Here is a 24145-nt window from a genome sequence, read left to right on the forward strand (position 1 = left end):
GTGAGGGAAGAAAAAACTTCCAATACGCTAAGCTCCTAGAAAAGTCTTGCTTATTAATATAGCTGTGCAAAAATGTGTATGTATAAATGTGAAGGCAGAGATTAACTGAAACAACCTCCTTTACGCCAAAGAAACTAACATGATACTTTATCCATGATACCATTCACAAGTAAGAACATATTTATTGAATTAAGCAATCAAAAGCATTAAACTATATATTTCCATTAGACCGTAAGCATCTTGAGGGCAGGGGCTTTAGCAGCTTCTCTTTTTTATTGTAATGGGTTATTTTTTTGCTTTTTGCTTTTTTTGCAAGTTCTTAGCACAATGTGTAGCTCTCACATTGTTATTGTTATTAATGTTCAATAATTTCAATCTGTTCTGATTCTTAGTGATCCCATTTGAGGTTTTCTTGGCAAAGATACTGTAGCTATATCCTTCTCCAACTTATTTTACAGATGAGGAAACTGAGGCACACAGGGTTAAGTGACTTGCCCTGGATCACACTGTAAATTGATAGCATGTTCAAAAAAGTCGACCCTTTTAGCCATCTAACTCAAGGAGTTGAGACAGGCAACTTTTGGGACTGCTTCTAGAAGTGTTCTACAAGAGGTTAAGAGGGGACTTCTCTCCTACCTCACCATGAGCAATAACTTCAAGAAAGTAATAGCAGAAATCTATCGAAATTCCATGTACCCAAGCTGCTCAGAAAATGACAGAATGTCAACTGACCCCAAAGCTGGAAGGATCACGACTACAGCCAATCAGCAAAACAACACCCAATAGAGATGCTCTCAGTGCATTGATCAGGGTCCAATGAAGCAGCTTCTAGGAAAAACTATGAGACCCAAGTCTGTGGGAACAGATTTGAATGTCAATACATGGCAACACAAATTGCTTCTTTTAACATATAACTTGGCTGAATGTGTTCCTTACAAGTGTGTCTCAAGTATGTAAATGTTGAGTGTGTCTACTCTTCCCACTGAGGCTTTGTGTAAAAGAATATATGACTGTTTTATGAGAAATATATGTTATTGCTACTTTTTTTTTTTTACTAAGCCAGACATAGTATTTATTATTTATATTTTATATATTACTTTATGTGTTACTTATTATGTCTACATTATATATATATATAATTAAGTGCTTACTATGTGCCAAGCACTGTTCTAAACAATGTTGCTGTTTGTCCTTCATTCTCAAAGAGGATCATGATTCAGGGAGGTGATGCCATGGCATGCAAGTAAATTGGATTTAAGTGAGGGAGGACTGGGCAAGGTCACCAAACTAACTTTCTTCTCCTGAACCACCTGAATCCAGTGGCCAGGCATAATTCAGGAAGACTGGAGATTGCCCTGGATGCAGTGGCTAAAGATCTTTAATAGTTCTCAGTTTGACTGAAGTAATCACTCATCGAGAGAGAGAGAGAGAGAGAGAGAGAGAGAGAGAGAAGGAAGAAGGGAGGGAGGAAGGAAGGAAAGGAGGGAGGGAGAGAGGGAGGAAAGAGGGAGAAAGGGAGAGGGAAAGAGGAAGAGAAGAGGGAGTGGGGAGGGAGGAAGGAAGGGAGGAGAGGAGGAAGAGAGGGAGAAAAGGAAGGAGGGAAGGAGGGAGAGGGAAGAAAGAAGGAAAGAAAGAGGGGTACAGGAAGGGAGGAAGGAGAAATGAATGAAGAAACAAAGGAAGGGAGGAAAGAGACAGGGAGAGAGGGAGGAAGAGTGGGAGGAAGAAAGGAAAGAAGGAAGGAGGAAAGGAAAGGAGGAAAGGAGGAAGGAATGAAGGAAGGAAGGAAGGAAGGAGGAAGGAAAGAAAAAAGAGGAAGGGATGGAAGGAGAAAGGAACAAAGGAGAGAGAGGGAGAAAAGAAGAAAAGGAGGAAGAGGTGGACAGATGAAGGAAAGAAGGAAGGAAAAAAGAAAGGGAGGGAGGAAGAAATGAAGGAACAAAGGAAGGAAGGAGAAAGGGAGGGAAGAATAGTAGGAGGAAGGGAGGAAGGGAGGGAGGAGGGAAGAAGAGATGGAGGGAGGAAGGAGGGGATAGAGGAAGGGAGGAGGGAAGAGAGAGAATGAGGGAGGGAGAAAGGAGGGAGGGAGAAGAGAGGGAAGGAGAAGGAGGGAGGGAGGAGGGAAGGAGGGAGTGAGGGAGGAAGAATAAAAAAGAAAAAAGGAAAGGAATCCATCTGGAAAGGGAAGACTTTCAGGGTTTCTGGCCAAAACAATAATAGAGATAGGCAAAAATCAGTCCCTGACCTCGGAAAGCTTCCAATGTAATGGAGGAGAAAACATACAAATCACTATGGATAAACAAGCTATATGTGGGATAAATTGGAGAGGTTCAATTGAAAGGAAGGCATTAGAATTAAGAGGGACCCGAAATGCTTCCTGTCAAGGGTGGGCATTTAGCTGGGACACTCCTTTCTCCTGGCCTAGACCCCAGACTCCTCTCTGGACTGGACCTTGTTTAATCTACATTCATCCAAGGGTGTAAAGCCCTATAGAAATGTTAGTTATCCTCAGTGTCTCCTTTTCTAGCAGTCTTTCCTAGTGCTTTGGGGACTCCTGGAAAGCTCTCTGAGTAAAATACCTTGTCCCTGCGTCCTAGTCCCATAGATGTCAATCCTTTCTTTGGATTTACCGGCTAACCCAAAGATGGCCTCTAAGCCTGACTAGGGGAAATCCAGAACCCAGTCAATGAGGGTGGGACCCAGCCTATTAGGGAAGGAAGCCGTGGTCCCGGGAGGTAAGCAAAATGACTAGCAAAGAAGGAAAGGCAGCTCTTCCTGCTACGGGATGAGAGGAGGCTGAGGAAAGGAAGTCTGGCAGGGAGAAAGTGGAAGGGGTGCCTTCAATGCTTTTTTCCTGTTCCACCCAGTCTGCCTGTTCCTCTTTGCCCACTGTAATTTTGGTGTCAGTGCAAAAGCTTTTCATCTGTTCCCTTTCATTCGTATTTCCCTGGTCTCCCTTTGTTCTGTTTCTTTGTCTTTGTCTCGGTTTCAGATTCTCCTCTGTGTGAGCCTCAGTTTCCCTATCTGTAAAATGAGGGGGTGGAGTAGATGGTCTCCGGGTCTCTCTTTTCCAGATCCACTAGTAAGCATTCTGTGACGGGTGTGTGCGGCTCTCGGTCTCTTTTTAATCTCCGTGTATCTCTGTGGAGTCTCTCCCGGCCTCCCTCCCACACTGCTGTGACTAGCCCTTTATCCCCAGCCAGTTAGACTGGAAAGGTGAGTAGGGCGGAGGAGGGAGGAGGCTGGAAGGCGGAGGGAAGGGAAGTGGCTTCTGGTCGCCCTCACTCACATTCCCATTCACCTTTGCCACCTCAGAGACCACAGCCCGCAGCTGCTGGGGCTGGGTTGCAGGGCGGGAACGTCCGCGTCCCTCTTATCCAACCGCACCACTCCTCTCCAAGATCCCCGGAAGCGAGCTAGGAGATCCCCCCGGAGCGGACAGATCCTCTCTCCATCTCGTTGCACCTGGGCTCTCCTTCACCTCCGCAGGTAAAGTGGGAAACGCGCTGCCGTCGGCTCTGCGGTGGCTTTACTATGTTCGGGGGCACGGAGGGAGCCGTCTGGACCAGAAGAGGGACTCAGGACGCGGACCACCTAAACTCTGTTATTAGGGGGTTTAATGGAGAACTTAGGGACTGGGGAGGAAATAACCGGGCGGTGGCTAAACATTCACGATTGGGAATGGAAAGACCTAGGATGTGGGGTACGGGATTTTAGTTTCGAGGTTCAGACTAAGAATCTAGGACTGAGGCGGCCAACAGTCAATAGCGGGCTTTTAAGAGACTGGGGAGACCTGGGACCCTGATATCCCGGGACATGTGGCTTTCCCCTCCAATCCTTCTTTACTCTCTGGCGGACTCCTGGCTGTTGAAGGTGCCTTGATCGAGTCTCCATCAGCCCTGTCCTGACATCTAGCGGACAGTCTCCAGAGGGCCGATATTCCGGACCCCGGTTGTCACTTTAGTGCCATTTTCCGAAACTAGCAAAGAAGCCTTCCATATTTCGTCCAAGATGAATTAAAGTAAACTCTGGGCTGAGTGGAGTTTGTCCTTTTCTGGGATACAAATGAAATTAATGTACCTGCGATGGAAAGTGGAATGCCAAGGTTGGAATTTGTCCAACTTGTTAGGTACTTTTTCGGAGAGAAATAAGCAGAGAGAGAACGGAGAGGAATTCAGAGACATCCATGTACATGAATGGAGTATGAGATTTGTTATTTCATGGACCGTTCCATCTTCCTCTCAGCACAATGGAGGAAAGCCGATGGTCGCTCTCTGGCTCCATGCCTTCTTTTAATCTTTTTTTTTCTCTTTTTTTCAGGTGTGAAGATTCTTATTTGTGCTTACACTGCTGCCACCATGACAGGCTTCCCAACCCCACCTCCCCCAAAAGGTAAGTTAAATCCCATTGGAGAGAAAACTTCCTTCTTGGGGATTTAGCCAAGACTGAAAAGAAATCCCCAACACTGGACTCTGACTCTGACCTACCTGTCTTACCAAAGGGCAGCTCCCAGGTTAGCTTTGGGCCCTGACAACTGAATTCTAGGCAATTCTAAGAGGCCTTTATGGAGTGTTATTTCCTTGTAAATCCACACTTGTCTTGCTTCTGACCCTTATCTTCTAGTGACATCATTAGCATTTTCAAAAACTCCTGTGTTCTTGAGAAGAAAGTTTCCCTTCTGCTCTCAAGTCTTCAGTGTAGTTAGAGACAAGACTAAACATGGGGAAACATTTTTTAAAAATAATAATTTGTATTTTTATTGATGTCTTTTGTTATCAAACATACCCTTCCCTCCTATCCTACCTCACAAATCATTCCTCTTAATAAAGCTTTGAAAAGGAGGAAAAATATCATTTCAGCAAAACCAACAATCACATCTAAGAGCATTTACAATATTGCACCCTAATGATCCCCTCTCCTCTGGGATGAAGAGAGGAAGATATGTCTCAACTTTTCTCTGAAGGCTAAGCTTGTTCATTATAATAGCATTCAGCTTTTTTCTCTTCCATTTATGTTATTGCAGTCCAAATTTTAATGTGTTAGGTATATACCTAACAATTCTTTACTGCCACAAAAAGTGATGCTATGAATAGTTTATTATGTATAGTCTCTTTCTATCTTTGACCTCCTTGGGATACATGAATAGCAGCAGTAGGAACTCTATGTTAAAGGGTATGCACATTTTAGTGACTTTTTTTTTTTTTTAGCATAACCCCAAATTTCTTTCCAGAATGGACAGACCAGTTCATCATTTCAATAAGAGTATGACTGTCATCCATGGAACACAATTAAAGAGCAATTTGAGAACAGTATGTGATTCAGGTTATAAGGTTAGAATTATAAAAGTGGTGTAGAGAAGGGAGAAGTTAATGTCAGCTGAGAGAAAAAACTTCCTAGTGGAGACAGTGGGGTAGATTTGGGCCCTGAAAACTTTGTCCTCCATTGGAGGAGAGCATTTCAGCTGGGAATTATGGGATCGGAGATTAAAGCTAAAGAGAAATTTAGAGATTGTCAAATCTCAAGGCAATTCCAGTAGACTTGTGAGGAAAAGAGCCATTGGCATCCAGAGAGAAAACTATGGAGACTGAATGTTGATCAAAGAATAGTATTTTTATCTTTTGTTGTTATTGTTTATTTGCTTGTTTTTTCTTTCTTGTGGTTTTTTTCTCTTTGGACATGATTTTTCTCGAGATGCATGATAAATTTGGAAAAATGTTGAGGATTTGTACATGTTTAACTTATATTGGATTGCTTGTTGTCTAGGGAAGAAGGATGAGGGAAAAGAAGAAAATTTTGGAACAAAAGGTTTTGTAAGGGTGAATATTAAAAACTATCTTTGCATGTATTTTGAAAAATGAAAAGTTATAAAGCAATTACCAAAATAAGTTTTTAAAAATTGTCAAATCAAAAACCTCAGTTTTAAAAAATCAACTAGAAACTGAAACTTAACAAAGTGAAGTGACTTGGCCCCAAAATACAGGAGAGAAAGGAACAAGCATATATATTAAGTTCCTACTATGTGTCAGGCACTGTGCCAAGTAAGTGCCTAACAAATGTTATCTCACTTGCAGTGATATTTTGAGACAATACATAAGTATTAAACAGCATAATAAACATACCAACTCAGGTCCTTCTGTCTCAAATCTGGTCCTTATAGTTGATTATAAACTAAGAGCTAGAAGTATGCTGTGAAGAAGGGAAGAGGAGCAGGGGGAGGACAATCACTAGACTAACCTCTTTGGAGTCTAAGAGATTTGTACTGGGAGTAAAGAATGAGGAATAAAGTTAAATAGGCCTTAAAAGTCAAACAGATCAGTTTGACTGGTTTTTTTTTGATACAATATTTGATACAATATTCAGTGAAGAGTTACTATTGTTCAAGGAATGATTAAAAAAGAAAGAAAGAAAAAAGTTTTAGAAATATTTAACCAGACTTTAAAATGAAGAAATTAGCAGATAGAGCCTTTGTCCCTCTGAAAGTTCACTTTCTAAGACAAATTCACAACTGAAGTTGTGAATTTCATACAGTCCATACAAATTGCAACTGAGAAAACAAGATTAAATTCAGTTTAGTAAGAGTTCACAAGCAGAGTGCAAAGGATCAATGCATTGGTGGTGATTCAGCTTGCCACCAGAGAGATTTTCTATTGGGGGTCCCTTTGCTATTGAAAGGGTAGGATCATCCACTTCTGAGATCTTGAATGCCACCTAAGCTATGCCATCCTCCTAGTTGGTCACAGTCCCAATCTGCTTATGTCATGCTTTGTCCCATGGGTAGGTATCCAATAATTCTGGGAGAAAAAAGCAGCCCCCTAGCAGAGAGCCTGCTAGTAAGCATCTAGCCAAGAAGGTTAGCAGTGGTAAAGGATCAGATGCCCTGGTGATAAGAGCTTTAGTGCAGCTCAGGAATGGGAGAGAGAAAAAAACTGACTGGTATCTGGGTTAACAACAAAAAGAGACAAACAGTGCCCCACCATATTCATTTTCTGTTGATTAAGATCTAGCCAGCATTGGGATTGGGATGGTTCCCAAATGCTTTCATCATCCTCTCCTCATTTAAATTTTTTTCTAGGGTAGCAGGACTTCCACACCCCAAAAAGAAGGAACATGATCCTTTTCATTTGTTGGATCAAGGAGAGAGGAGGAGAAACTAGGTGGAAGAACCTGACCAGGGGAAAAGTGATAAACTCCTAATCTAAGCTTACTATTATACTATGGCCACTCTGTTAACATTCAGGCTAACAATCCAATCAAACACTTTAGGCACCTTCAGTGTGCTTGGGCTTGCAGATACAAAAAAAGAAAAAGAGAGAAAAAGATCCTACTGTCTAGGAGGTTACATTATCCTAAAGCGGGGAGAGGAATGGAAGATAGAACATTTAAACTGTCAAACATCACACCTTAATTTTAGGAGGAGGGAGAAACCATGAACAACTGTGTAGATCAAGAAAGGTTTCCCAGAGGAAAGGGTACAAAAGTTGAGCTTTTGAAAAAAAATTAGAAATTCTAAAAGGAAAGAGGAAATGAATTGTAAGCATGAGGCTTCCAAGATTAGAGGCAGCAGATTGAGTACTGTGTTTGGGAAATCACAAGGAAGCCAAAAACTACATGGAGGGGAGAAATGTGCACTAAGCATACAAAGATAGGCAAAAACTATATAGACAAGAGCTTTAAGTATCTTTCAGAGGTTTGTATTTTATCCTAAGGTAATTTGGAGCCACCAAGGGTTCTAGAGCAGAAAAATGGTCAAACTTGTGTTTGTTTTTTACATTATATCCAATAGAGAGATTTAGCACTGGACCTGGTACATAGTAGGCATTTAGTAAATGTTCCTCAATTAACTGGTTATGTTATCTTGTCCTAGAGACAATTGGGAATAATGAAAATTGATTTCCCCTAACACACTTATAATTGGGTCCCACTTTTCCAGAGATCTCTTGTTTGTTCTACTACAGATAGCTTTTCCACCTTTCTCTTCAGTGCTTTTCTTCTGTAAGCTATAACCTTGCAGAAGCTATAACCTTGTATTTTGAAGTGTGGTAGTTCTGCTGTCCTAGATGGTAAAATAAATAAAATTCTTATCAAAATCTTAGTAAATTTGTCTTGGTTTTAGTTTTGTTGTTTGTTAATCTTTCATTTTCATCTTTAAATGCTCCCAGATTGACTTTTGCCCATTGGGTTTTTGATCAAGTTTTCTGTAAACTGTTTCTATTTTCAACTACTTCTGTTGCACAATTTGGTATAGTCTGGGAGGTGAGGTATGGTACTAAATGAGCTTAGGGTCAGTAAATGTCAGTTCCTGAAGTTGGAGAGATTTTTAAAAAATCTTTTTTTAGGTTCTGGAGGTCCTAGACTCTGGAAAGTTGATTAATTATGGCATAATTTCTGTTTTGGAGAGATTTGAAAGCTCATGAAGATTGGAGAAAATGCATAGTCCTATTGCTCTTGTGATTCACCCATTCTTCCTTTTTTTTCTCTTTTAAAAAAATTATTTATTTTTGACATTTTTTTAATTTTTGAGTTCCAAATTCTCCCCTTCTCTTCTACTCCTCCCCATCTACTGAGAAAGTAAGCAACATGATACATTATTATACATGTGAAATTATGTAAAACATAGTTTCTTATTAGCCATATCACACACACAAAAAAAAGAAATAAAGTGAGAAAATTATACTTCAGTTTGTACTCAGTTTATCAGTTCTCTCTAGAGATAGATAGCATCTTTTCATCATGAGTCCTTTGGAACCGTCTTGGATAGTTGTATTGATCAGAGTAGCTAAGTCTTTCGCAGTTGATCATAAACTTAATATTGTTGTTACTGCATATAATAATCTGGTTTTACTCCCTTCACTTTTCATCAGTTTGTCTAGGTCTTCCCATTTTTTTCTGACCCCATTCCCTTCATTATTTCTCATAGCATAATAGTATTCCATCACCAATACCACAACTTGTTCAGTCATTCCCAAATGGATGAGCATCCTCTCAGTTTCCAATTCTTTGCCACCACAGAAAGAAATGCTATAAATATTTTTGTACAGATGTGTCCTTTTCCTTTTTCTTTGATCTCTTTAGAAAACCAACTTAATAATGGTATTACAGGGTTAAAGGATATACACAGTTTTATAGTTCTTTGGGTCTAGTTCTCTATAATGTTATAATTGTTCTCCATAATGATCAGACCAGTTCACAATCCTCACTGACAATGCATTAGTATACCTGTTTTTTCCCCACAAACATTTGTCATTTCTGATAGGTGTTAGATGATACTTCAGAATTGTTTTAGTTTGCATTTTTTAAATCAGAGATTTAGAACATTTTTTCATATGACTAGAGATAGCTTTGATTTCTTCTGAAAATTGCTTGTTCGTATCTTTTAACCATTTATCACTTGGGGAATGATTTATTTTTATAAATTTGACTGAGTTCCCTATATACTTGAGAAATAAGGCCTTTATAGAAAAACTTGCTATAAAATTTTTTTAATATTACTTTTATGTCTACGGTTTATTGTTGAGTCATTCCTGACTTTTTGTGACTTTATTTGGAGTTTTCTTGGCAAAGATACTGGAGTGATTTGCCATTTCCTTTTTCAGAGCATTTTACAGATGAGGAAACTGAGGCAAATAGGGTTAAGTGCCTTGCCCAATATCACATCACTAGTAAGTGTCTGAGGCCAGAATTGAACTCAGAAAGATGAGTTTTCCGAATTCCGGGAGTCTTCACTCTATTCACTGTGTCACCTATCTATTCTCATTGGCTGTGCTACCTTTTAGCAAAATGATGTTTCTTTGGTTATCTCTTTTAATTAGGTCTATTTTTGCTTTTGCTTTATCTGAGATCTTGGTTACTATCCCTGCCTTTTTGCTTCAGCTGAAGCATAATCAATTCTGCTCTAGTCCCTTATTTTAACTTTGTGCATGTCTTTCATTTCAAATGTGCCTCTTGTAAACAAGATAGTGTGAAATTCTAGCTTTTTTTTTGTATCTGCATTTTTATTTATTTTTATTATTGTTATTTTTAGAGTTTTTGTTTTCAACACATATGCATGGATAATTTTGACCCTTGCATAGCCTTGTATTTCAGATTTTCCCTCCTTCTCCCTCCCCCTCCCTTAAATGGTAAGCAATCCAATAAATGTTATACATGCTAAAATATATGTTAATTCAATATATGTAAACATATTTATACAATTCTCTTGCTGCACAAGAAAAATCAGATCAAAAAGAAAGAAAATGAGTAAAAAAACAAAATGCAAGCGAATAACATTAAAAAGAGTGAGAATGTTATATTGTGATCCATATTCAGTTCCCACAGACCTTTTTCTGGGTGTAGATGACTCTCTTCATCACAAAATCATTGGAATTGTCATCAATCATTTCATTGTTGGAAAGAGCCACATCCATCAGAATTGATTGTTGTATAATATTGATGTTGTGTATAGTGATCTCCTGGTTCTGCTCATTTCACTTAGCATCAGTTCATGTAAGTTTCTCCAAGCTTCTCTGAAATTATCTTGCTGGTGTTACTACTGTGTTATATCCCAAAGAGATCTTAAAGAAGAGAAAGGAGCCTGTATGTGCCAAAATATTTGTGGCAGCCCTGTTTGTAGTGGCCAGAAACTGGAAACTGAGCGGATGCCCATCAGTTGGAGAATAGTTGAATAAATTGTGGTATATAAATATTATGGAATATTATTGTTGGGTAAGAAATGACCAGCAGGATGATTTCAGAAAGGCCTGGAGAGACTTACATGAACTGATGCTGAGTGAAATGAGAAGAACCAGGAGATCATTATATACTTCAACAACAATATTATATGATGATCATTTCTGATGGACATGGCCATCTTCAGCAATGAGATGAACCAAATCAGTTCCAATAGAGCAGTAATGAATTGAACCAGCTACACCCAGAGAAAAAACTCTAGGAGATAACTATGAACCACCACATAGAATTCCCAATCCCTCTATTTTTGTCCACCTGCATTTTTTATTTCCTTTACAGGTTAATTGTACACTATTTCAAAGCCCGATTCTTTTTGTACATCAAAATAACTGTATTGACATATATACATATATTGCATTTAATATATACTTTAATATATTTAACATGTATTGGTCAACCTGTCATCTGGGGGAGGGGGAAAGGGGGAGGAAGGGAAAAATTAAAACAAAAGGTTTTGCAATTGTCAATGCTGAAAAATTACCCATGCACATATCTTGTAAATAAAAAGCTATAATAATTTTAAAAAAAATTATCCTGCTGATCATTTCTTATAAAACAATAACGTTATTCATATACCATAACTTATTCAGCCATTCTCCAATTGATGGGCATCCGTTCAGTTTCCAGTTTCTTGCTACCACAAAGAAGGCTGCCACAAACATTTTTGCACATGGGAGTCCCTTTCCCTCCTTTAAGACCTCTTTGGGATATAGGCCCAATAGAAACACTGCTGGGTCAAAGGGTATGCACAGTTTGATAACTTTTTGAGCATAGTTCCAAACTGCTCTCCAGAATGGCTGGATCCATTCACAATTTCTCCAACAATGTTAATCAGTGTCCCAGTTTTCTCACATCCCCCCCAACATTCGTCATCATCTTTTCCTATCATCTTTGCCAATCTGAGAGACGTGTAGTATATCTTAGAGTTGTCTTAATTTGTATTTCTTGGATCAATAGTGATTTAGAGCACCTTTTCATATGATTAGAAATGGTTTTAATTTCTTCATCTGAAAATTGTATGTTCAAATCCTTTGACCATTTATCAATTGGAAAATGGCATGGAATTCTAGTTTCTAATCTATTTTATTAATTTCTATTTTAAGGGTGAGCTCATCCCATTCACATTCATAGTTATGATCTATGATATAGATCATAGATATATGTATATATATATATATATTTTCCTCCATCCCATTTTCTTTTTATCTCCATTTTTTCCTGTCTCTCCTCAACAATCTTTGCTTCTGACCACTGTGTCTCTTAATTTGCCTTCCCTTTTATCTTCCTTTAAAAAAATCTCTTTGCTCCCCTATTTTCCTTTTGGGTAAAATAAATTCCCATACCCAAGTAATAATAACAATCCCTTTTTGAACCAATCCAATGAGAGTGAAGTTCAAGCATTACTTGCCCCATACCACTTTCCTCTCCAGTATAGAAACTATTCCTTGTGCACCTCTTTTTATGTGAGAAAAATTACACGTTCTATCTTTCCTTTCCCTCTCAATGCATCATTTTTTCTCAGTCCTTCATTTTTTTTAGCTCATCCTAACATAATCAATTCACATTCATGTCTTCTTTTAACTCCAGAATTAAATTTCTAGACTCCTCTTCATCACAAATGCTTGAAAGTCCTCCATCATTCTTTCCCCTTCAAAGGATTAAATTCAGTCTTTATCAGTTACAAATATGGAATATGATATTGCAAGTTCTTTACTCCTTCCTTTCGCATGGAAGCTAGTAAATCCCATGTGATCCTGACTGTGTTTCCATAATACTTGAATTTTTCTGACTGCTTGTAATATTTTCTCCTTAACCTGGGAGCTCTGAAATTTGAATACAATATCCCTGAGAATTTTCATTTGGAAATCTCTTTGAGGAGATTATCAGTAGGTTGTTAGATTAATAGTTTTTTATGTTGTTAGTGGTTCATTTTTCCAGCCCATTTCTTGTTGTTAAACCATTTCTCCATATTTGAATGTAAGCAATTTACTTTTGTTTAGCCCTTTATCAATTTATCATTGAACTGTGTTTACCATTTTGTTTCTCTTTACTTCTGTGTTTGAATGTCAGTTTCTCCATTGTTCTGATCTTCTCCCCTCCCCCCCCCCCCATCAGCAATGGTTAGAATTCCTTTATTTCATTAAAGTTTCATTTACCTCTCCTGTAGCATTGTAATCAATTTTGCTAGGTAAGTTATTCTTGGGTGTAAGCCCACATCCTTTTCCTTTTGGAATATTGTATTCTAAGTTTCCCATTCCTTTATAGTGGTGGCTGCTAAATCATGTGTGATCCTGACAGAGGCTCCTTGGTACTTTAATTCTTTTATTCTGATCCCTTGCATTATTTTTTTCTTTGACCCGAGAGCTCTGAATTTTGGTTATAACGTTCCTCAGAAATTTCATTTTGGAGCTTCTTTCAGGAGGTGACTGATTCTGTTTATTTTCCTTTTCCCTCTGCTACTGAAAGATCTGGACAGTTTTTAAGATTTTTTTTACAGAAGACTGTCTGGCTCTTTTTTTGGTCATGGCATTCATTTAGTCCAATGATTCTTAATTTTTTTCCCCTCAATCTGTTTTCTAAATTAATAGTTTTTGCCTTGGGAGTAAGGTTTGGTATGTTTTGATGATCTAAAGAAAAGAATGGGGAGAGAGAGGAAGAGGAAGGGATCCACTGGAAGGTGGGAAAGGGGAGAAGTAAGCTAACTTATATTTTCTCCTACTTTTTTCACCTTTTGACTTTAATATTTCTTATTGCCTTGTGGTATCATTGCTTTGTGTTGAAATTCTAGAATGTCTTTCTTCATCTTTTTCTACTTTGCAGATATCTGAGTGGTTGGAAGGAGGAAGGGAAACTGGATAAGAGCAGTAAGGGCAGAGTTCTCTCTGCTAATGTAGTCTTCAGTGATTCTTAACATCCCTTTCAGGTCTAAATTTGATTCTTTAATTTCTGTCATTGTTGCTTGATATTAGACAAACACATATACACATACATTTATATGTACACACATTTACATACATATACGTGTATATATACTATTCTGCCTCTTGCTACTCTAATACCACTCCCTCCCCAGTCTCTACTTGTATGCCCTATTCCTTCTGGCCCCGCTCCTAATTAGGATCTTCAGGTAGTGCATACTAATTTGCTAATTAGAAACAGAAATTATAATAGAAAGTTAGAAACTTCTATTCTCTTAGAGGTGACATATCCTAAGGCTGTTTTAAATGATCTCTTCTAGAGAAAATATTCCTACCTATTCTGTGCACCTAAAGGTTTCTGACTAGGAATGAGAGAAAGTTGAGGAGTCATTGTAACATCATAGGATGTGAGAAGAGTTAGATTTTGGGGTGAAGGGTGAGATAAGTTGGTAAAAAGGCTCTGAAACTCAAACTGAGAGTAAGGCATCAAGGTGCACAAGAAGGAATATTAAATTGAGGGACTTTTGGCAAATGAGTTTATCTGTTTCTTCATCTGTAAAATAAAACTTTCACATTTATAGTTTATATGACATTTAGTAATTCCAACTGTAAAATGGGATAGTACCTACCTCCTGGGATTGTTGTGAAGCTCAAATAATAATTCTAAAGCAGTCAGCATAGTCCCTGGCACATAGTAGGCACTTAATTGTTTCCCTTTCTTCTTTCCTTCTTGGAGCTTTCCTTGCAACTCATTTAAAGAATAGGAAACTGAAGTTGAGAGAGATAATTTGGCTTTCCCAGAATCAAGAATCATGTAAAAATTTTGTGAGTCTTGCATTCCAATGTTCATTTCACTTAATCAGGATATACATTTCGAAAAATGTGGAGATTCAGCTAAATGATCCTCAAGCCTTGCCAGCCCTGTAATTCTGAGTTGTAGCTGCTAAATTGCCCTGGAGAAGAATTGAGGAAATCTTCTTTTGGCAGAGGTGAAGGACTGTGGGTACAAAATATTACATATATTATCTGACATGGTAAATATTTTGATTGGTTTTGTTAAACTGCCTTTTCCTCCCTTCTTTTTAAACATTTGTTGCAAAGAATAGCTTGATGGGAAGGAACTAGGGAAAAAGCAGATTCAGAAATAAAGGCAATATAAAAATAAAAATCTTAACAAAAATAAGATTTTAAAAATCAGAATCTGATGTAGAAGATGATGGGAAGCCGTGACAATTTCCTCAGTACTGGAAAGGGAAGAAGGAATATTAACAACACCTATTACTATATTAACTGGGTTTTTTTTGCCCCCTCTTCCAAATATATCAGCAGAGGAACTGATGTCCACTCCACTCCAACAAGCCACTGAAACCCTGACCCCTACAGCTGTTGCCAACACTGCAGTCATTGCAGGTAAGGAAGCCACCGGGACCAAGAGCTCTTCCTTAAGACCAAAAAACCCAACAAGCCCAAAATCCAACAATAAAAAATAGCTGAGTGTTCACAACAGGGACTCCAGAATTTGTAGAGAAAGCAGTTTCTAGAACATCATCCCTGAAGTCAAGAGGACCTGAGTTCAAATCTGGTCTCAGACACTTAACACTTCCTAGCTGTGTGACCCTGGGCAAGTCACTTAACCCCAATTGCCTAAGCAAAAAGAAAGAGTTCCAATGGGAAGGAACACTAAAGTCTTTTTCTGAATTATATACCATGGTTACTGAACAATGGTTGGCAGTTTTCTGCATAGAAGTCATCATGCAGTCTCTCTCACACATAGCTCAATATTTTGAGAATCTATTAACCCAATGAAATCCTCTCAAAAGTTGGCTACATTGATCCTCAAAAATGAAAAACTATTCACAGCCAAGACTACACAAATGCTAGTTACTATTATTCCTAAATGAAAATTATGATTTGAATTGTTAATTTTATCATCAGGAATATGTCCTTAAGGTGTTATCAAGAAGAAAAAAAAAGTTACATGTTCAAAGATATTTAAGACAATGTTATTGCCATGAGGCAGGAGTAAAAGGGGGGGGAGGGGAAGAGAAAACCATAATGAATGTCTAGGAATAGGGGAATAATTACATAAACTGTGGTACACTAAAGGGATATTATAATTAAATTTAGTGTGAGTCATTTATAGAAATCTAGAAATAACTAAATAATGTACATTTAAAAAGTTGAACAGAATACATCTTGATTGGTCTGGTAGACTTAAGAGTTATAACATTTTAATACTGATACTCATGTTTAAATGTAATAGCTATAAAACAATTGTATTCAATACATTAGTTTCATAATCATTTAAACTTATTGGGGAGGAGAGGAAGTGAAATGATAAGTTTGGAGGTAGGCAGGTTGACTTTATGTCAGTATGAGGGAGTCACCCTGTGTGTGGCTGTCTTGTGAGCAATTTAGGGAGCAGGTGAAAGGAAGGATGGGAGAGTTCAACAAAATTGTCACAGAAGATTAAGTCTGGCTTTGGAAAATTTTCCTGTTGAGATAAACTGTTTCCTGTTTCCCTCCTTCCTGTTCTATCAGAGTCATCAGCACTGGATGGGACCTGCTTTTTAACTCATTCAGGGGAGAATATCCTTGTCCCTTGAGCATAAGGATTAAGGCAATGGGGGCAGCAGTTTTCATGGAAACTGTACAGCAGAATTAGTAGTCATTCTTTGTCAGGGGCTTAGTAAGGTTTGCTGGCTTGTATGGGAGGAAGGGACGGGAGCAGGAGGAATTGATTTATAGAGGAAAAGAAAGGCAGGAGACAAAAGCAAAATTTGGAGAAAGAAAGAAAAATGGCAGGACAAATAACGATTAGTTCCTTTATGAAATATTGGGTAAATAGCTTTTACAGAGTTCTACGTTTCCCCTCTTCTCCCTAAGGTGTTATCACAGTGGTCTTCATCACCCTGTTCTCAGTACTGATTGTCATCATCATTTACCTGTACAAGAATAAAGGCAGCTATTTCACCTATGAGCCCGCAGAAGGAGAAGCCAGTGCAACTCTACAAATGGAGGGTGATTCGGTCCAAGGGAAAAAGGAGGAATATTTTATCTGATGATTCCCAGGCACCCAAAGAACTCCTTTGGTCTCAAAATGAAAGACTAAGTGCTTAATTTATTAGGTGAAAGATGCATCTAAAGCCACAGATAGGTGATGATAACGGACAAGTCTGTGCTCTCTCCAGGTCAAGATCTAGGGACACTTCCAACCTGAGTACCCACAGCAGAGACCTAGGGGACAAAGGGAAGTAGTGAAAGCAGATTATGATACCTTTAGCTAGACCTCTGCCATGGATCTTAAGAACTAGACAGGGTAGGACTAAATACTGGGCATGTGGGCATTTACCAGTACTCTTGTATTTATCCTATACTCTTATTTGGTGGGGGAATAGTGATGGATGTCGCCCAATCCCACTCTGCCTCTGGGCTGCATTATGTAACTCATGAAGAATCCTAATTACTGGTCCCAAAAAGTTATTTGGCATCCTTATAACTATTGCAGCAACTTGGGGAGGGGATGTTGCGGTGATGGTGGTGATAATACATTAGCTGACCTGCTGGGATCTGATACATACCCTTTCTTCAATTTCCCTTCTCAGGGGACTTCCGAGCCCATTTTCTTATTCCCAGTCTAATGTTGTATTTGTGATATTTTTTTATCAGAATTAAAATTTTTCATTACATGAGATTTTGGTTCTCATTTACTAGAGGCAGAGAATAATAGTCGGCACTAAATTATCCACATTTGGGGTTTATCTGAACCAAATCTGGACAAATCTGGAACTTATATTCCTAGAGCAAATAGGAGTATAAAACACATATGCAAATAATCCAATATGTATGTATTTACTTGATTATAAATTATATACATGTAACACAGTATCAATAATATTATATATAGCCATCAAAATGACACAAAAAAGACATTTAAAGGATGAGATTAAAATGAAATGATGTATAACTAGAGTCAATAGGGAGCTACTGAAATTTTTTTTTAAATCGAGGAGAGACATGGTCAGATTTGTGATTTAGGAAAATAACTTTGTTATTTATTTGTGAAGTATGGATTTGAAATTATGGAGACTAGATATGGGTACTTCTGCCTAAGACAGCTTCTTGACCAGAAGCAGGTAGACTGGCTCTCACAAACTTATTGTAAAAAATCAACAGAACTGTAGTAACTAATAACACATGATGATCATAAAATTAAATGATAACGGGAAATAGTTTCATCAAGGTAAAACTAAACCAAACATCAGAAATCCATGGGCAATAGGAAATGGGGACCTCCAGAAGTGCCAGTGCTAGCGCAGACAACCAAAATGAAAACTTTCCAGCATGAACCTAAAGACTGACCAGAGAAAACCAGTCGCTGGGTGGTCAGAAACCTACACAGACTTTGAGAGCACTTAGAACACCCAGTCTAGGCAAGACACTATACAGACTTGGATATTCCAATCTAGGAACTCTTTTGAGTTCTATAGTGCTCTGCCCTCAGTGATATGTAGGGAGCTTAAAGCCTATCAGCCCTCTTTTTTAGATACATACCTTCACCAAAGATGGGAGTTAGTAGGGAAATCTAGGTAGCAATCCAAGATGGGCTGACCATGTTCCATCTAAAAGCAAAGGAGGACATAAGTCCTGGACTTAACTCTAGTCCTAGCACAAAGCCCCAAATTGGAACTAAGGCTGGATATCTAAGTGGATGGAAGAAGACACCAATCACCGTAAAGAACTATTTGATCCAGAAATACCCCCAAACCCAAATTAGAAGAAGAGTAACTAAGCAACTGTTAGGTAAAGAATCAAAAGGAAAAAACTGATTCTTCAAAAGAAAGAGGAAGAAAGGAAGGAAGGGAGAGGGAGGAGAAAGGAGGCAGAGAGGAAGGAAGAGGAGGAATGTTCTGAAAGAAAAAAATGGGAAAAGATTTAATAGCTTGGAGCAGGAATGCTGGAGCGGATGTGGAAAAATGAAAAAAGGGCACTAAGGCACTGTTGGTGGAGTTGTGAACTGGTCCAAATATTATGGGGAATAATTTGGCCAAAGTACTATAAAAATGTACATACCCTTTAACTCAGAAGTCAAACCTTATTAAATAGACTTATGAAAATTAAAATAAACCAAATAGAAATATGAAAGAAGAAATAATTTGAATAAAATTTAAAATTTGGGGGTGGGGGGTGGGATCAATTCAAAAATAACTGATCTGAAAAACAGGCTGAGGGATAATTTTAAGACTCAATGCGACTCCCTGAAAATTTATGTATATATATATACATATATATATATATGTACCTCAAGATATTTTATTTCAAAAAAATCATAAATGAAAATTTCTCTGATCTATTAGAAATAGATAGACTAAAAATAAAAATAATACATTACTTCCTGAAAGAAACCTCAAAAGAAAATATCCTCATAATCTCAAGCTTCTATGTCAGAGAGACTGGAGGCAAAGAGATTAGTTTATAATAAAAGAAATGAAGAGAACCTTAACTAGAATAGTGGCTGGATGAGTAGAGAGAAAGGAACAAATGTGACAGAAGGAAATAATAAGGTCAACATCAGGCATGTGTGATAAGGGAGAGTGAGGAGTTGAAAAATGCATTTTTTTAATTTTTAGTTTTTATTTTCAATTCTAAATTCTCTCCCTCCCCTATCCATTGAGAAGGCAAGAAAACATTATACATATGAAGTCATGCAAAACATTTCCACATTAACCATGTTATTGGAAAAAAAAAAAAGCAAGAAAAACAAAGTGAAAAAAATATGCTTCAATCTGCACTCAGAGTTCATCAGTTCTCTTTCTGAAGGTGAATAGCATTTTTCATCAAGAGTCCTTTGGAATTCTCGTGGATCATTGTATTGATCAGAGTAGCTAAATCATTCACAGTTGATCATCATATAGTATTGCTGTTTCATGTACAATATTCTCCTGATTGTGCTCACTTCATTTTCCTTCCGTTCATATAGATCTTCCCAGGTTCTTCTGAAACCATCCCCTTCATTATTTCTTCTAACACAATAGATTCCATCACAGTTACATACAACTTGTTGAGCCATTCCCCAATTGATAGACATTATCTCAAGTTTCCATTTTTTTGTTAACCCCCCAAAAAGCAGCTATAAATTTTTCTGTTCATTTTTCTTTGATCTTTTTGAGATACAGACCTCGTATCAGTACTTCTGGGTCAAAGGATATGTACAGTTTATAATCCTTTCACCAAATTGTTCAGAATGGACAATTCTTAGACAATTCACAATTCCACCAACAGTGTTTTAGGGTCCCTATTTTTCTACATCTCCTCTAGTATTTGTCATTTTTCTTTTTCTGATCTGATAGGTATGAGGTAGTACCTCACATTTATGTTTCTTTAGTAATTTAGAGTATTCCATATAACCATTGATAACTTTAATTTATTCTGAAAACTGCCTTCATAACCTTTGACCATTTTTCAATTGAAGAATGGCTCTTTTTTTTTTTAAATAAATTTTGCTTTTATAATTTTTGTTTCTGAGAGATGAGACTTTTATCAGAGAAATTTGCTATAAAATCCTCTCCCCCCCCCCCCATTTTTCTGCTTTCCTCCTTATTTTGGTTACCTTGATTTTGTTTGTGCAAAACCATTTAAATTCAGCATATTCAAAATTATCCATTTTACCTCCCATGATTCTCTTATTCATAGGTAATAAAGTTCTAAATCATGTACCCATTTTGAGTTTATCTTGCTATATATATGCTGTGAAATGTTGATTTATCCCTATTTTCTGCCAGATTGCTTTCTAGTTTAATTGAATAGTGAATTCTTGCCCAAATATTTGGCTTCTTTGGATCTATCAAACATTTGTTTACCATAGTCACTTATTTCTGTATATTGTGTGCCTTTCATTAATGAACCATTCTGTTTTTACCCATTACCACCTTGTTTTGATGATTACTGCTTTATAGTATTGTTTGAGACCTGGTACTGCTAGCCTGTTTTATTTCTTCACTTTATTCTCTTGATATTCTTGACCTTTTGTTTTTTAAAATGAATTTTGTTATTTTTTCCAGCTCTATAAGAAATTCTTTGGTAGTTTGATTGGTATGGCACTGCATAAGCAAATTAATTTAGGTAGTATTGTCATTTTTATTGTCTTGATTTGGTCTTCCCATGAGCAATTAATATTGCTCCAACTATTTGTAATTTTTTTGTGAAAACTGTTTGATAATTGTGTTGATATAGTTCCTGTGTCTTAGCTAAAGTATTTTATATACTTTCTCCAGTTATTTTAAATGGAATTTAGTTTTCTTTCTATTTCTTCCTGTTGGGTTTTGCTGATAATATATAGAAATACTAATGACTTATGTGGGTTTATTTTATATCCTACACTTGGGGTAAAGTTGTTAATGATTTGAACAATTTTTTAGCTTTTGATTAGGATTTTCTAACATCATCAGAAAAAAAAAAGTTGTTTTTCCTTCTTGCCTATTCTTATTTCTTTGATTTATTTTTCTTGTCTTATTGCTATAGCTACAATTTTAAAGATGACACTAAATAATAGCAATGAAATATCTTTGCTTCATCCCTGATTTGAGGAATTGAAAATAACAAAGTTAAGAGCCTGAATCACTGGACATTAAGAGGAAAGTTTGGAAGAAGGATGTATTTGGGGGAGAAGATAATCTAGTGAGATCTGTGATCTGCCTAAATATGCCTACTCATTCTATTCAACTCACTCTATCTCACACAAACTAAAAAGAAGAAGACAAGGCTCTTACTCACTGGTCACTGTCCTGGAGAGCAGAGATTATCTTCTGAGAACACTGTCAAAATCATAACAAGATCTGGGAGGCAGAGAGTAAGGAGGTTTGGCAAGAGTGGGATGGTGAGGGTGGTAGAATTTTTTTCCCCAACTTAGAGAAGGTGAAGTTTGGAACTCAGGAGAGGAAAAAGGGTGCTGGAAGGTAGGTGTGGTTGTATTGGTTTTAAAAAAAAGTGGAGAAGGTAGGATACAATCCATCTTCCTACTCTTGAATTGATTAGTATCAAGTTATGGCTCCCACCCTCCCATCTCCAACTTCCCCCATGTTGGAGACCACTGTTGTTAAGGGAATAGCAAATATAATTAGGCTTGAACTGGGGTTCTTAACCTTTGTTATGGACACCATTGGCAGGCTGTTCTCTGAATGATGTTTTTATATAATTGAACAAAATGCTAAATTAGAGGTTAGTGAAGATAAAAATGTATTTCCCCTCCATCCAAATTCAAGAACACTTGGACTATTGCATAGAATATATGGAGTAAAGACTAGAATGTTAAGGTAGTATCAGTGTGGAGTTAAATGAATGAATAAATAAGTGAATGAAAGAAAAGATATTTATGAAGCATTTATCGTGTACTAATCACTATGTAAAAGGCAGTCCCTGCATTCAAAGATCTTACATTCTAATAGGATGGTGTATAGTTTCTAAGCTGGACTAGATGCCCGATAGGCTATGTATAATGAAATAAAAACTAGATAGTATAGGTAGTTTAAAAGTTAACAAAATATTTACTTAGCTATAATGGGAGAAGGATATTCAATAAGGATATGCATTGAGGACACCATGAGTTGGTTCAGATGAACAAATCACCTCTGCCTTTGAGGTAGCCATAATGGTCTGCAAGCCAAGAATCAAGACAGTATCTAGAGTCCTCACGGCTGTTTTGTACAGGGGAATAAGAAGTCAGTAACTCTTCAGAGCCAAGATGGTTTCAATTCTTTGTAAGGAAAAGCTATCCTAACTCACAGGGATTCGGAATTAGGATTTTTGTTCCACCACAGATAGACAATATATGTAGGGAAATAAGTCAGTGGATTTTTTGGTCTAGAATTTTACAGGAATGACGAATGGATAGATGGAATAGATTGGCATATCCTTTCCAGAAGCAATGACAGTTGATTTGATCATGATAAGCTGGAACACAAAGCAGCAGATGAGATGGCTAAGGAGGGCCTTCCTACTCAAGTAGAAAGTTAAAGCAATTGCCAATCAAGGCAGAGGGCCCCAAGGCAGGATGATGAGATGAGGTCCTCTGGGGCATGGTTTTGGTCCGGGGGCTAGACAAATGACATAAGTAAAAGGAAGCATGAATGCTAGGCAAAGGAGTTACAACTTTAGTAACTTGGCAATAGGAAGCTATTGAGGATTTTCAAGGAAAAGAGTACTACAACGTTCAAATGTGTATAAGGAAATTAATATGAGATGGATGCAGTAGGATGAAGAGGGACAGTAAGAGTGAATGCAGGACAGTCTGTTAAGAAGCAAAAATAGTCCAGGTAGATTGTAATGAGTCTTTACTCAGAGAAGTGGTGATAGGAAGAGAGAATAGGGTTTATTTACTGCTTGGGTTAATAATTCAGAGTGAAAGTTTATAATGTCAAACTGTTTTTAACATCAGAGATGGGATATATAGTGACACCACTGACAGAAGTAGTGAAATCAAAAGATAGAAGGGATTTAAAGTAAAAGACAATGAGCTTTCCATTGGACATACTGAGTTGCATAAAGGTATAAAAGTCTCACAAGCAGGCCTAAAGAGAAAAGCAATCAGGACCAGAAAGAAATCTGGAGAACTACCTGCAGAAGTGATAGTTGGAGCTAAGAAAGTAAAGGAAAATGTTCCAGGGAGAGAGTGTAAAGAGGAGGCAGAGCTTTGGGGAATACCCTGTTTATAGGATCAGGAAGAAGATGGAGACAGAAGAGTGAGTGATCCAGTTAGAACCAGGAATATGGTCATCTCTGAAGGCAAGGATTTTACAACTGTCAGATGCTATTGGGATGTCAAAGATGATAATTGAAAAAGAAAATGACACAGAAGTATTTTGTTGGGTTCACAATTCCTGAAAATCTAGAAATTGCTCAGTATAATTTTGGATTCTACCTTTGCTCTGGTTAGAACAAAATCCTCCAAGAATGCAGCCTGAAAACTCTATGGGGTAGAAGGGAGAGGGAAGCACTAACCTTAGCACCCTCTCTGTTCACCCAGAGAAACTTCTGGAGGGCAGCTTCTCACATTTTCTTCTATCTTCAGCCCTACCACCCTAGTACTCAGGATTCATATATTGAGCTGTATCATATATTGGTTGTGCAGTATGGTCCACATGTTGCCAGGAAGGAAGGAGGTAAAGAGTCTAAATGTTTTACTTTACATGCCCTCAATTTTTCCCCACAGATTTTCCTTACTACAAAACTGAGTAAAACTGCCATAAAATCTTGCTATACCTTCAGGGGTTCTTAACCTTGTGTGTCAGTGAAACCAACGGATCCCTTCTTTGAAAGATGTTTTTTTAATACATAAGAAACCAATTATACTGATTTTTTAAAATGTTTTTTAAGTAGACCCCAAAATTGAGAATGTCTATAGTGCCTGCAGATTCCTGTCTAAAATCACCAAACATGCCAGCCACAGAGGTTGAGGAATTAATCTGATGGTATTACACTAATTAGAGTCCTCATGAGGCTACAGA

General features: G+C 37.6%; 1 protein-coding gene across 1 annotated transcript; it reads left to right on the forward strand.

Annotated features, from left to right (window-relative positions):
• Positions 1 to 642: 642 nt before the first annotated feature.
• SMAGP (small cell adhesion glycoprotein) lies at positions 643 to 17337 on the forward strand. Its single transcript, XM_051962465.1, has 5 exons — positions 643 to 663; positions 3225 to 3489; positions 4321 to 4392; positions 14970 to 15053; positions 16530 to 17337. The coding sequence occupies exons 1-5, from the start codon at positions 643 to 645 to the stop codon at positions 16703 to 16705; spliced, it is 618 nt and encodes a 205-aa protein (XP_051818425.1). The 3' UTR covers positions 16706 to 17337.
• The last annotated feature ends 6808 nt before the right edge of the window (positions 17338 to 24145 follow it).

This window comes from Antechinus flavipes, chromosome 5 (assembly GCF_016432865.1).
Source record: "Antechinus flavipes isolate AdamAnt ecotype Samford, QLD, Australia chromosome 5, AdamAnt_v2, whole genome shotgun sequence".
Lineage (NCBI taxonomy): Eukaryota > Metazoa > Chordata > Mammalia > Dasyuromorphia > Dasyuridae > Antechinus > Antechinus flavipes.

Bases quoted from the DNA above. Each gene is read 5' to 3' on its own strand.
- SMAGP (XM_051962465.1), top strand. From the start codon at position 643: ATGAGCAATAACTTCAAGAAA. The intron at 664-3,224 runs GTAATAGCAGAA...AAAGGTGAGTAG, and splicing joins TGAGCAATAACTTCAAGAAA to GGCGGAGGAGGGAGGAGGCT. The intron at 15,054-16,529 runs GTAAGGAAGCCA...CTTCTCCCTAAG, and splicing joins CAACACTGCAGTCATTGCAG to GTGTTATCACAGTGGTCTTC.